Raw genomic sequence first — 13,105 nt, forward strand, 5'->3', positions numbered from 1 at the left:
AAAAAAAAAAAAAAAAAAAAAAGCAGAGGGAAAAAAACCCCTTTTCAATCCCCTGGAGCAATAGAGGAAGAGCAAGGAGAAGGAACTAATGAAGTATTGCTCCCTAGCCAAGCACAGACCCCAGCTCCCATCGCCTCGTCTCAGCCTCCGCACGGTCCTGTGAGGAAAGGGTGTTACTGTTATTTCAAAGGTGAGGAGCCTAGCTTGGAGAATCACATGCTGGCTTGAGAGTGGTGAACCACAGTTCCATCCAGGCTTCCTGGTTCCAAAGCCCATGTCCTTCCCCTGCCCCTCCCGACCCCTGCCTGGGGAGGTCTGAGTCCGGATAAGGGCATGAACCCTAAGAGGTCTTGGTTCTCCAGCTCTCTGACTTCCCACTAGTTTTTGATGCTGAAGTCAGCATGGAACCAGCCCCTGAATTTAAGACTTCCTGAATTTGCTCTGTCTTAGTATATTGACGCCAAGGTTTGATGCCAGGAAGAAAACCATCTCCCACGTATCAGTGGGGCGCTCGCTCACCCCTCTGCACTTCCGGAGTGAGGCTGCTCACGGGCCAGGCCATCCCCAGCTGTGTGTGAGAGGTATGGAGACCAGGGGCCTCCACCTTGGTGTCATCACCACTAGGATGGATAACATGCTCACATAATTTCAGGCCACTTCTCATCACTCTTTGTAAGGGGCCAATACTCTTTCCCAAATTTAAAGGCTCGAAAATGAAGCAGAAGGCTGAAGATCACTTGGCTTATGCAATCTTCATTTATGTTTTGTAGAAAACATCTTGGTCCTCATCTACTCTAAATACCAACACCAGATGAAATATGTGTATCTGCAGGCTTTTGCAGTCATTTCTGGAATGCTTGCGAAGACGCATCTGACTCAGGTGTTCACATTCTGTATTGCTGACAGGCTACTGCAAATAGAGGCTGGCTTTCCCGAACTTCTGGGTGTTTTCCCCTTTTCATTAACTGGGGTGTGCTCAGAGAAAGCGCACCCATCTGAGTGTTGGTCAAGCAAAACAAGTAGGAAGCTACATCTGCTCTCCTAAAATGCACTCAAATCAAACATAAATGCATTTTTATTTATTTATTTATTTATTTTTTGAGACGGAGTCTCGCTCTGTCTTGCCTAGGCTGGAGTACAGTGGTGCAATCTCAGCTCACTGCAACCCCTGCCTCCTGGGTTCAAGTGATTTTCCTGCCTCAGCCTCTTAAGTAGCTGCGATTACAGGCACCCGCCACCAAGCCCAGCTAATTTTTGTGTTTTTAGTAGAGATGGGGTTTCGTCATGTTAGCTAGACTGGTCTCAAACTGCTGGCCTTAGGTGATGTGCCCACCTTGTCTCCCAAAGTGCTGGGATTACAGGTGTGAGCCACCATGCCCAGCCCATAAATGCATTTTTAGATAGTCAGGTATTTGGATTATCATACAACGGTTCCCTTTTCTAACCACACAGAAAACTGAGGCTGGTCTCCATCAAGAAGCACCCATCAAAAAGGCAGAAGTCAGCCCTTGAGAGTTTACACACGTGGGGCTCAAATCACGGTGGAAACAATGGGCTCTGCAGAGTAAAAGGCAACATTTCTTTATCTTTTTTTTTTTTCACCCAGGCTGGAGTACAGTGGTACGATCACGGCTCACTGCAACCTAAGCCTCCCTGATTCAAGTGATCCTCCCACCTCAGCCTCCCGAGTAGCTCGGACTATGGGCACATGCCACCATGCCTGGCTAATTTTTGTGTGTTTTTTTGTAGAGTTTCACTATGTTTCCTAGGCTGGTCTCAAACTCCTGGGCTCAAGCGATCCTCCCGCCTCAGCCTCCCAAAATGTTGGGAATACAGGTGTAAGCCACTGAGCCTGGCCACAAATCCTAATTGCGTTAATGAAACTGGAAAACTTTCCCTTAAGGCAGTGCCTCTCAGACGCTGATGTGCATGAACTGTCTACCGATCTTGTTAAAGGGCATGTTCTCACGCAGTGGGGCCAGCCAGGGCTCAAGACTCTGCATTTCTCACAAGCTCCCAGGAGATGCCAATGCTGCCAGCCCGCACCATGACAGAGCAGCAAGACCACCCATATCTAGTGTGCTGCCGTGAAGGGTGGAAGAGCCACAATCCACACGTGAACCCCATGGCTCTGGGGTGTGTGTGCATCCTCCTTCCCCTGGCTGAGACATTAATAGGCAGTGAACTGGGGTAGGGAAACATCAGGCTGATGCACAGATTCCCGCTTCTCAGTGGACGTCACAGCCCCAAACTCTCCCTTCCTGCTGCTCCAATTGTCAACACTCATTATTTTACCCTTAAGAACCACAAAACAACAGCCACCCAGGGAAGGGCCCCATGTAAACAGCTGCTTCAGAATCAGCTGCTGGCCAGGGTCAGCACTTTGGATGGTCGTGGCAGGAGGACTGCTTGAGGCCAGGAGTTTGAGGCTGTGGTGAGCTATGACTGCACCACTGCCCTCAAGCCTGGGTGACAGAGCGAGACCTTGTCTCCAAAAACAAAAAAAATTGCTGGGCATGGCAGCGTGTACCTATAGTCCCAGCTACTCGGGAGGCTGTGGTGGGAAGATTGCTTGAGCCTAGGAAGTGGAGGCTGCAGTGAGCCGTGATTGTGTCACTGCACTCCAGCCTGGGCAACAGAGTAAGGCCCTGTCTCTAAAAAAAGAATCTGCTTCTTATGAGCACACCAGTATGGGTAATCACAGCTTTATTATCTTATCTTGCCCCTATATTTAATTTCACTGAATAACTGCAACCTCTTAGCCAACTATAGCTGTGACAAGGAGCACTAGGGAGTGGTGAGCCTACAAATGCTCAGATGGTCCCAGAAACAGAACAAGTGCCCCTTGTGTTTAGCAACGATGAGGTGAGACAGGTGTCGGCGGAGTGAGAGGAAACAGACAGCCCCCTCCAAAGCCTTGCTTAAGAATTGCATGGATAAAATGCGGGAACAACATGCATTGGAAAATAACAGAGCTCGGCCAGGCACGGTGGCTCACGTTTATAACCCCAGCACTTTGGGAGGCTGGGAGGGGTGGATCACATGAGACCAGGAGTTCGAGAGCAGCCTGGCCAACATGGTGAAACCCTGTCTCTATTAAAAACACAAAAACTAGCCAGGTGTGGTAGCAGGTGCCTGTAATCCCAGCTACTCGGGAGGCTGAGACAGGAGAATTACTTGAACCTGGGAGGCAGAGCGTGTATTAAGCTGAGATTGCACTACTGCACTCCAGCCTGGGTAACAGACCCAGACCCGGTCTCAAAAAAAAAAAAAAAAAAGAAAGAAAGAAAGAAAGAAAACAAACAAAAAGAAAATAATGGAGCTCACGGGGATGATGGGGACCTGTGAGCTGGGTACTCTGGAGCGTGCCCCTCCAGGGGTTCTCTGCACGGTTGCCCTTCCAAATCACCTGGGAGCCACACATGCTTTGACGCTGGGCCTCACCCTAGAGAAATGATGTAATTGGTCTGGAGTGAAGTCCAGGCTTGGGTATTCTTTAAAAGGTCCCCACGTGGCTCTGCATGCAGGCTGGAGTGGAGGGAGGCCTCTGCAGTGGCCATCCCTGGCTGATGAGGAAATGGAAGCTCTGGCCCCAGGTGGCACCCTGGGGAGAGGCAGAGCCAAGAGCAGAAGGCGGGTCCCCTTGGGCCCTGTGGCCATGCCAGGCTGTCTTGTCCACACAGGCCCCTTACCCTCCAGAGAAGATCTTCTCCACGTAGCCACGCATGAAGTCCCTGAGTGCCAGGGTCTCTTCATCCTGGGTAGACTCGGTGCTCTGGCTGGAGGAGAAGGACTCGTTGGAGGAGGAGCGGCGGTCCTGGTCCCAGGACGGGTGTGAGGGTGACTCGCCCATGTCATTCTCACTGTCCGCAGACTCAGTGGTCTCACTCTCTGACGCGCCATCCCCCAGGGAGCCATCCCCGTCCTGCAGTGCAGGGGGTGGTGCCTCCAGGGGAGAGGAGGTGGGTGCCTCAGGCCCAAAGTCGATTAGTGAGCCCACGGGGACCTCCGGGGCCTCCATGGCTCTGGGGAGCTGCTGGGGAGGCTGCCTGGAGGGGAGCCTGGCAGCCTGGCGTCCCAGGTGTGTTAGTAGGAGCCCACCAAGCTCACAAGTTGCCGGTAACTGCTGGCCACCAAGAATGAGTCCTTCGCAGCAGCTCACCTGGCCCTACAGCATCTAGAATGGAAACAGACACAGACATTAGCGCCATTCCTCACCAGAATCCAGACCTAGATCACACACTCCCCGTAAAGAGAAGAATCTCTGCTCTTCTGGAATTTGGGGTGTCTCTTCACCATCATCCTCCTACCGTCCACTTTACTGTTCAAAACCTGGTACACGGTAGGCCCTCGATAAAAACTTGTTAAATGAATGAACAAATAAACACTGACATCAGGATTTCTCCAAGTTCTGCAAACAGACTGTCAGGGCACTGCCTCTGCTGGCCTCCTCCCCGCTCCAGCCCCAAGACTGAGCCCATCACCAGGACAGAAAAGGTCCATTCTGGGCTGGAAATGGGGGATCACCAGGGACAATCCACCTGCCCGCTTCGCTGTCACTGGAATTGGTGGCTACGGAAGAACCTCCCTGCTGAGCAACAGACACCTCACCTCCTGGGCTCCGACCTTCTTCCTGGGCTCTGTTCTCATCCAGAACGTTCCCAGGCTGTCAGAGGTCTATCCCCTCTCAGCATTCTTCTCAAACCCTATGATGGTTGCTAAGCACAACATTTGCCATCTGGACGTATCCCCTCTCCCGGCACAGTAGCCGCCCTGGAAAACGACACACCCCTGGGCTCCTCAGGCTGGGCAGCCTTCTCCCTTCTCCATTCCCCTCCTTTTTCCTCCGCCATTCCTACCCTGGAGTTCTGTTCACCCCTCGAGGCTCTGCCTTGGCCACGTCTTCTGAAAAGCTCTACTCTGCTCCTATTCAAAGTGAATGGATGACTCCTCTGTGGGCTCCAGCAACTCATTCAGCCTAACTTACCATTCTGCTTGCTTTACTGACAGACACCAACATTTCCGTTTACCTGTAAAGCATTTTACTGACAGACACCATCATTTCCGTTTACCCGTACAGCATACGCCCCTCCAGAGGGACCATGCCTGGCACTGCTGCAGCCATGCTGTGCCCAGCGAGGACTCCTGACTGCATACGTGTGTGCTGTGTGCTTGCTGAAGGAAATAACAGACCCGACTGTGAACACGCTCACAGGGTCAGCGGTGTTGGCTACGCAGGTCACAGGTTGGCAGAGCTGGGATTCAAATCTTCGCTTCTAATCCAGGTTTCCTGACTGCTGGGTCAAGAGGTCCCGGGGAACCTTCCTCACCAGTACAGAGGCAGACAGCTAAGCAGGAAGGAGACACCGTCTTGACAGTCAGCCCCTCGGAGCAGAGCATACCTCTAACCTCAGCCCTGGCCGTTAGGCCCCAAATATCTAGGATGATGCCTGCCAGTGAGGTGGCTGTGAAACTGCTGAACTGACTGTATCTTCAGAGGACAATTCAATAGCAGCATGGCCTTTTCTGCCTCTTAAGAGCTTAATGCTCACCCGTCGATGATGGATTCCTCCAAATTCTCCAGCCTGGGGTATTTTTAAATACCCTGAGTCAGGACAGAGAAAAGGCTGGCTCCCGGTCACCAGCATGGTGATGGGCATGTTCTGGGGAGCCCCACAAGGCAAGCCTCAGTCCAGAAGACAGAAGCATAAACCTCAGCTCAGAAGAACTTTCCACGCCAGGATAGTAACAAGGGCTCTGATGAGCTCAGAAGGCAGTGGCTTCAGCTCAGGGAGCTGGAGAGCAAGGAGTGGCCGGTTGGGGTCTCCCCTCACCAGCTGCGTCCTCGGTCAAGGCCCCTACTCTCCGCTGGGTCCCCTTGGCTAAGGCATCAAGATTGGATCAGAAATCCAAGGCCCTTCCACAAGCACATGCTCACTCGCCAAAGAACAGAAAACCACACCCATGGTAACATGCCTGGCATTAAAAATGAAAAACCACACACTAGGAAAATGTTTACAGTAAATATAGTAGGAAAATTGAGCTAGTGGTATCAGTATTACATATTCACACAACTCTAAAAAGTCTATATTCTAACAGCTACACAAACCACTCAAATAGACAAGGCACACAAGAGGAAATACAACTATAGGCCGGGCATGGTGGCTCACACCTGTTATCCCAGCACTTTGGGAGGCTGAGGCAGGTGGATCACCTGAGGTCAGGAGTTCAAGACCAGCCTGAGCAACATGGTGAAACCCCATCTCCACTACAAATACAAAAACTAGCCAGGCATGGTGGGGCATGCCTGTAGTCCCAGCTACTAAGACAACTGCTTGAACCCAGGAGGCTATAGTGACCTGAGATGGTGCCACTGCACTCCAGCCTGGGTGACAGAGCACAACTCCGTCTCAAAAAAAGAAAAAAGGAAACACAATTATTAAAGGCTTAGACAATTCTTCAACCCATACTAATAACCACAATATAAATATGCAAATTAAAGCCATAAGGTACCATCTTATACTACTAAATTAGTAAAAAATTAAAAACTATCTAAATACTGGTAAAGTTATGTTAAAATTAACATTCTCAAGCATTGCTGGAATAGGGATAAATAATACTTCAAAAGGCAATTTCTACCATTCTTATTTTTCTCTGTTCTGATTCAGGAATTCAAATGCTTGGAATTTATCCTAAGAAAATAATTCAAAACACTCAAAAACAGTTATGTAGAGAAAAATGCTCACTGCGACAGTATTTATAATCTGGATTAACTGGGAAGAGGGTAGAAAAAATACCTAAATACAGTAAAATGGGCCAGGCATGGCGGCTCCCGCCTGTAATCCCAGCACTTTGGGAGACTGAGGCGGGTGGATCACCTGAGGTCAAGAGTTTGAGACCAGCCTGAGCAACATGGTGAAACCCCATCTCTACTAAAAATACAAAAATTAGCCAGGCATGGTAGTGCATGCTTGTAATCCTAGATACTCGGGAGGCTGAGGCAGGAGAATCGGTTGAACCTGGGAGGCAGAGGTTGCAGTGAGCTGAGATCACGCCACTGCACTTCAACCTGGGCAAAAAAGCGATTCTCCATCTCAAAAAAATTAAAATAAGTAAATAAATAAATACAGTAAAATGGCAAATGCATGTTAAAAAGTTAATGCAGCAGTGATGAGTCTATGATACAATTCAAAAAACGTCCACTTTCTAGTAAACAGAATGTTCTGTAGTCAGCCCAGGTTTACTGAATGCTGCTGCTTGTCAACCCCTGTTCTGAGTGCTGAGAACACTGAAGTTAGAGAAGTTTAATTTTACTGTAATTACAATCATGTATACATATGCAAAAGCAATAAGGAAGAATGTAGAAATGTATGGTGGTGCTGGCATCGGGGTGATTTCCTCTTTCATTTTGTTCATTATCCTAACATTGCATGGCAAACACTCACAGTTCAGTGGGAAGAAGGAAACAAGTCACTGTCTCTGGAAGCCATTCAAGCAGTAGCAGGGCCGTCTCTCTCGGCCCACACACAGGAGGTTCGAGATCAAGCTGGGGTCGGGTGCAGTGGCTCATGCCTGCAATCCCAACATTCTGGGAGGCCAAGGCGGGTGGTTCACCTGAGGTCAGGAGTTCAAGACCAGCCTGGCCAACATGGCGAAACACTGTCTCTACTAAAAATGCAAAAATCAGCCAGGTGTGGCGGCGGGCACCTGTAATCCCAGCTACTCGGGAGGCTGAGGCAGAATTGCTTGAAACCAGGAGGTGGAGGCTGCAATGAACCGTGCCACTGCACTCCACAGTGCAGACACAGCGAGACTCCATCTCAACTAAATTAATCAATCAATCAATCAAACTGGATGATTGTGGCTATTTCTGATCCAGTCTCAGGTACTCTTGGGCCAATCAGACGCTCTCATGAGACATCCTCTGCCAGAAGCCCTGAGTGCTGGGTGCCGCCTTCCTCAGTGGGCTCAGCACAGAGGCGACAACATCACAGGAGAGGCACAGAGTGACAGGAAGCAGATGGGTGGCAGGAGGGCTGCGGCAGGCACCACCCCGTCCCCGGACCCCTCAGCTCAGGGTTCTCAGCTGTTTGGGGCTCGCTCACAGAGCTAAGATGTCACAGCAGTGACTTTGTGTGGTCATGGCAGGGGAAACAATCCCACCCTCTTCCTCCAGGAAGGAAAAGTCATTATGGGCCTCTAGGCAGGACAAGGTGATGGCCACTCCTACAGTGCAGGATCACAATCTCGGGAGACTGCCTGGGCCAGCTGGCGAAAACACAGGAGGTGGTCCACAAGGAGCCACACTGTCCCTGCTCAGAGCCAGCCCAGTGCTGCCATTTGGGAACGCAGACCCAGGAGTATCAGATCTTCTACAGGTTTCTAAGGAATGCTGAAATCCTGTTACATGAAATCTGATTTCTCAACACTGGCAACTAATTTAAATTTATTTCAAAACACTTTGGTAGTCAAAAAACCCATCTGTGGATTGCACCCCAGCCCATCTGCTTTGTTCTACCTTCAAGGAGGTACTGAGGCCACTGCCCAGACTTGGAGAAACAGCGTTTTTGGCCACAGGGGAATCTGTGTCACTGGAGATAGGAACATGCTGGCCTGAAGCACTGCAACCCCCTCTGTGGTTACACTTTCCAATTAGCGTCATAGGCCCCACGATGGAGGCTTCCACCAATCAAAGTAGGCTAAAATTCTAAGTCAACCTCTACCTTCCAAAGCCCTTATGAGAGTTCTGCAAACATCCATTCATTCTGCACACATGTACTGAGCATCTACTATGCATTGGTTACTGTGCAAAGAGCTAGAAAGAAAGCCATGAGTGAGACCTTATGGAACGTGTGTGTGCGTGTGTGTGTGTGTGTTTACGTACGTACCACGGGGCAGGGAGAGGGGGAGAGACAGTTAATAGAATAAAAAAACAAACAAGAACTTCTGCAGCACTAAGTGCTACAGAGATGATCTGAAGGTGACGGCCCTGAGAGGGCTAAGAAGTGGCTTCTTTGGATGGGGAGGTTGGGGAGGCAGATCTCTGAGCTGAGATGGAAAGAGGGACAATCAGCATTGAAAAGGCTTGAAGGTGACCCATGCAGAGGGAACATGAAGCATGAAGGCCCTAAGGTAACCGCTTTAGAAAGTTCAAGAACCGGGAAGGCTGATGAGGCCAGGGAGCCACTGCTCATGGGAAAAGAGGCCACAGTGGTCTGTATTCTGGAGGGGGTTTCCTAACCTCCTGCTGCAACCCCTTCCGCCCCACTTCCCCCACTGCTTCTTCCTACCCCGCAGCCTCCAGCTGTAGAAGGAACTCACGAGATTGCCCCGGTGTGGCTGCTGCGCCACTTCCCCACGGAGCTGTGCTCACACTGATTTCCCCAGCATCCCGGAACAACCAGAGCTGTGGCTTCTCCAGCAGGTTGGCTTTGGGCAATCAGCCAAGGGCTCCCTGTGGGGAGAATCTGGAACTTTCTGTAAGCCTGCCCCTTCCCATCAACCTCAAGACACTCCTCTCTTTTAGTGTTCCCAAGAACTCCCAAATGTGCTGCTCCCCTCACCCAGAGTGTGCAAAACCTCAGACAACACACAACACACATAGCATCACATGTATATACACCTGGATTGTCTCCCCTGTTAAAGCTGCAATAAGGTAAGGTGGGGAGAGGCCAGGAAGAGACCGGGCAAGGAATCCAAACACAGGTCAGCTGGAGAACCAGTGCTCCAGATCCCCATGTCATCCTCACCTCTTACAGCGACATCTCAGATGCTTGAGGAGGCATTTCTACATGTGGAACTGCTGGCCAAAGGGTGTGCGCATTCTTAAGCCTTGTGATAGGAAACGCCGAATTACCTTGCCAAAAGTCTGTCTGCAGCAGTATATACTTGGTGGGCTTTTACCTGAAACTTTTCTTGCTTCTTTTTTTTTTTTTTTTGAGACACAGACTCACTTTGTCGCCCAGGCTGGAGTGCAGTGGCATGATCTCAGCTCACTACAACCTCTGCCTCCTGGGTTCAAGCAATTCTCCTGCCTTGGCCTCCCAAGTAGCTGGGAGTGCAGGCTCCTGCCACCATGCTGGGCTAATTTTGTATTTTTAGTAGAGATGGGGTTTCACCATGTTGGCCAGGTTGGTCTCAAACTTCTGACCTCAGGTAATCCACCCACCTCTGCCTCCCAAAGTGCTAGAATTACAGGTGTGAGCCACTGCACCCAGCCTTTTTCTTTTCTTTTTCTTTTTTCTTTTTTGATAGGTTCACACTCTGTTGCCCAGGCTGGAGTAGAATGGTGCGATCTTGGCTCACTGCAGCCTTGACCTCCTGGGCTCAAGTGATCCTCCCGTCTCAGCCTCCTGAGTAGCTGGGACTATAGGCATGTGCTACCACGCCTGGCTAACTTATTATTATTATTACTATTATTTCGTAAAGGTGAGGTCTCACTATGTTGCCCAGGTTTGTCTCGAACTCCTGGGCCCAAGCAATCCTTCCAACTTGACCTCCGAAAGTGCTGGGATTACAGGCGTGAGCCACCGTGCCTGGCCTGAACCTTCATTTTTTTTTTTTTTTTTTTGAGACGGAGTCTCGCTCTGTCGCCCGGGCAGGAGTGCAGTGGCCGGATCTCAGCTCACTGTAAGCTCCGCCTCCCGAGTTTACGCCATTCTCCTATCTCAGCCTCCCGAGTAGCTGGGACTACAGGCGCCCGCCACCTCGCCCAGCTAGTTTTTTGTATTTTTTAGTAGAGACAGGGTTTCACCGTGTTAGCCAGGATGGTCTCGATCTCCTGACCTCGTGATCCGCCCGTCTCGGCCTCCCAAAGTGCTGGGATTACAGGCGTGAGCCACCATGCCCGGCCGGGAGAAGCAGTTTAAGGAAGACTGTCAGGAAAATGCCCTGCTGCCGATTTATTTTATAACTGAAAGGAGAAAAAACTGTAGGATCATTTACTGGTCTTTTGATCAATAAAATGCATCAGACCGGACTCGACGCCACTCTTCTCGGCCGCATGAACGTGTGCACGACACAATTCCTGACCGCAGTGGGTTTACAATATAACCCAGGAGGCAGAGAAAACCCAGTCAACAGTTCCGCTGACTGGCAAACAAACATGCTTTCTGTGGCCGGGCGCGGTGGCTCACGCCTGTCATCCCAGCACTTTGGGAGGCAGAGACGGGCGGATCACGAGGTCAGGAGATCGAGACCATCCTGGCTAACACGGTGAAACCCCGTCTCTACTAAAAATACAAAAAACTAGCTGGGCGAGGTGGCAGGCGCCTGTAGTCCCAGCTACTCGGGAGGCTGAGGCAGGAGAATGGCGGGAACCCGGGAGGCGGAGCTTGCAGTGAGCTGAGATCCGGCCACTGCACTCCAGCCTGGGCGACAGAGCGAGACTCCGTCTCAAAAAAAAAAATGCTTTCTGTGGAGGTGCTGTGTAGAGGGCGCTGTGCAAATAAGAGCAATTGACAGACTCAATCTTCAGACATTGTACACCCAGTAGGAAGCATAAGACAAGTATCTCGGCTGGGCGCAGCGGCTCTTGCCTGTAATCCCAGCACTTTGGGAGGCTGCGGCAGGAGGATCACTTGAAGCCAGGAGTTCATGACCAATGTGGGCAACAAAGACAGACCTTGACTCTATAAAATATTTTAAAAATAATTAGCCGAGCATGGTGGCATGCACCTATAGTCTCAGCTGTCTGAGAAGCTGAGGCATGAGGATCCCTTGACCCCAGAAGTTCAAGGCTACAGTGAGCTATGATCACGCCACTGCACTCCAACCTGGGTGACAGACTGAGACCCCACCTCAAAAAAAAAAAAAAAAAGACAAGCATCTAAATAATTGGGCAGTCAAGCAAAGGGGGCCAGCACCGTAACCAGTGAACAAAGGGCTCTCGGTGAGCGGGGCTCAGAGGAACGCAAGAGCACACCAGTGGCAAGGAGATTATCAGGGAAGACTTGGGGAACTGTGTCTTGGAAGGCTGGGCCGGTTTTAAGTGGAGCTGGGAAGGGAGGCTTTCCTGGAGAGGGACCCACATGGAGAAAGTCAGGCATTTCCCATGGGGTGGGCTGTGCAGCTGCCCTGGCTCCCTGCGACTGATGTTCTGAGGAATGGAAAGAGCTGCCGCTGCAGTGCCGCACGACGGGAACTTACTGACTGGCTTGTCCTGAACCTAACTTCCAGGGCGTTTGAAAGACTTCTCATGGCAGTGTGGAGAAGGGTCCTCTTTCTAACACAAAGTTAGAAAGCATGCTTTTCTAACACCATGCTGATTAGAAGGACCAAAGGGTGGGTGGCTTAGGAAGGCACGGGTCCTACAGCAGTTTAGGATCCTCGTCCGGGATCCTGGATCCCCACTGCAGACCCTCATGCCGTCCATCACAACCAACTCCCAGCTACCCTGAGTTCAAGGTGCCTGCTGGCATGTGCTTGTCATGTGGACAGGAGAAACTGCTGGCTGTGGCTTCCAGGGGGGTCTGGGCTGAACCAGAGGCACAAACAAAGCACAGAACCATTTAGAGTGCAGAGAAGGGCTGAACTGCAGCACTGGCAAGGCCAGGAAGGGGACTAGGGGAGAGACGGGAGGGAAAGAAAAAGCACAGCTTGCCCCGCAGCACCACCCAAGCACCAGCTTAGAAGTGTGAGTGGGCCCGAGAGCCCACGCTTGTTGGGAGGCTGGCTCCGAGCACTTGGCTGTCGCACTGTCGAATTACAACTCAAGGCTTCACAGAGAAACGCTCTGAATCACGATTTCTCATCTCTGAGAAAACGAAGATAACAGGCTGGGGGAGAGGTGAGAAGAAGGGTAAATGTAAACCTCATTTCAAAAGGAGAAGGTGGTAGATTCTGTGCAACAGATTAAGTAAGATATCCATGTCAGGTAGGTATCTAGAAAGAGGTTACTAACACGACGCTCTGCAAGCACTATGAAGGGGAAGTGGTGAGGGCTGAGGTCCGGAACTGGTGCCAGACTAAGCCCTGCTGTTGTTTGTATGTGTTTGTTACAGATTCAGAGATCAGGGAGATTGTCCTGCCCTATAGAATGGTACACTGAGTTTCAGCAAGGGACTTTGCTTTCACTTTCCGTCTTTGAAGACGAGGCAGAAAAACA

At 50.7% G+C, this 13,105-nt stretch overlaps 1 protein-coding gene across 1 annotated transcript in view; it reads right to left on the bottom strand.

Moving 5' to 3' along the window:
* KIAA0513 (KIAA0513 ortholog) overlaps positions 1-13,105 on the bottom strand; it is a 62,404-nt gene that overhangs the window by 19,240 nt on the left and 30,059 nt on the right. The window contains exons 2-3 of the mRNA XM_017860641.1: positions 3,693-4,177; positions 776-794 (exon numbers count right to left, since the gene is read on the bottom strand). Coding sequence (XP_017716130.1) covers positions 776-794; positions 3,693-4,021 — 348 coding nt within the window. The 5' untranslated portion in view covers positions 4,022-4,177. The remainder of the gene's footprint in view (positions 1-775; positions 795-3,692; positions 4,178-13,105) is intronic.

The sequence above is a fragment of the Rhinopithecus bieti genome, unplaced genomic scaffold (assembly GCF_001698545.2).
Source record: "Rhinopithecus bieti isolate Rb0 unplaced genomic scaffold, ASM169854v2 scaffold_1618, whole genome shotgun sequence".
In the NCBI taxonomy this organism is placed as follows: domain Eukaryota; kingdom Metazoa; phylum Chordata; class Mammalia; order Primates; family Cercopithecidae; genus Rhinopithecus; species Rhinopithecus bieti.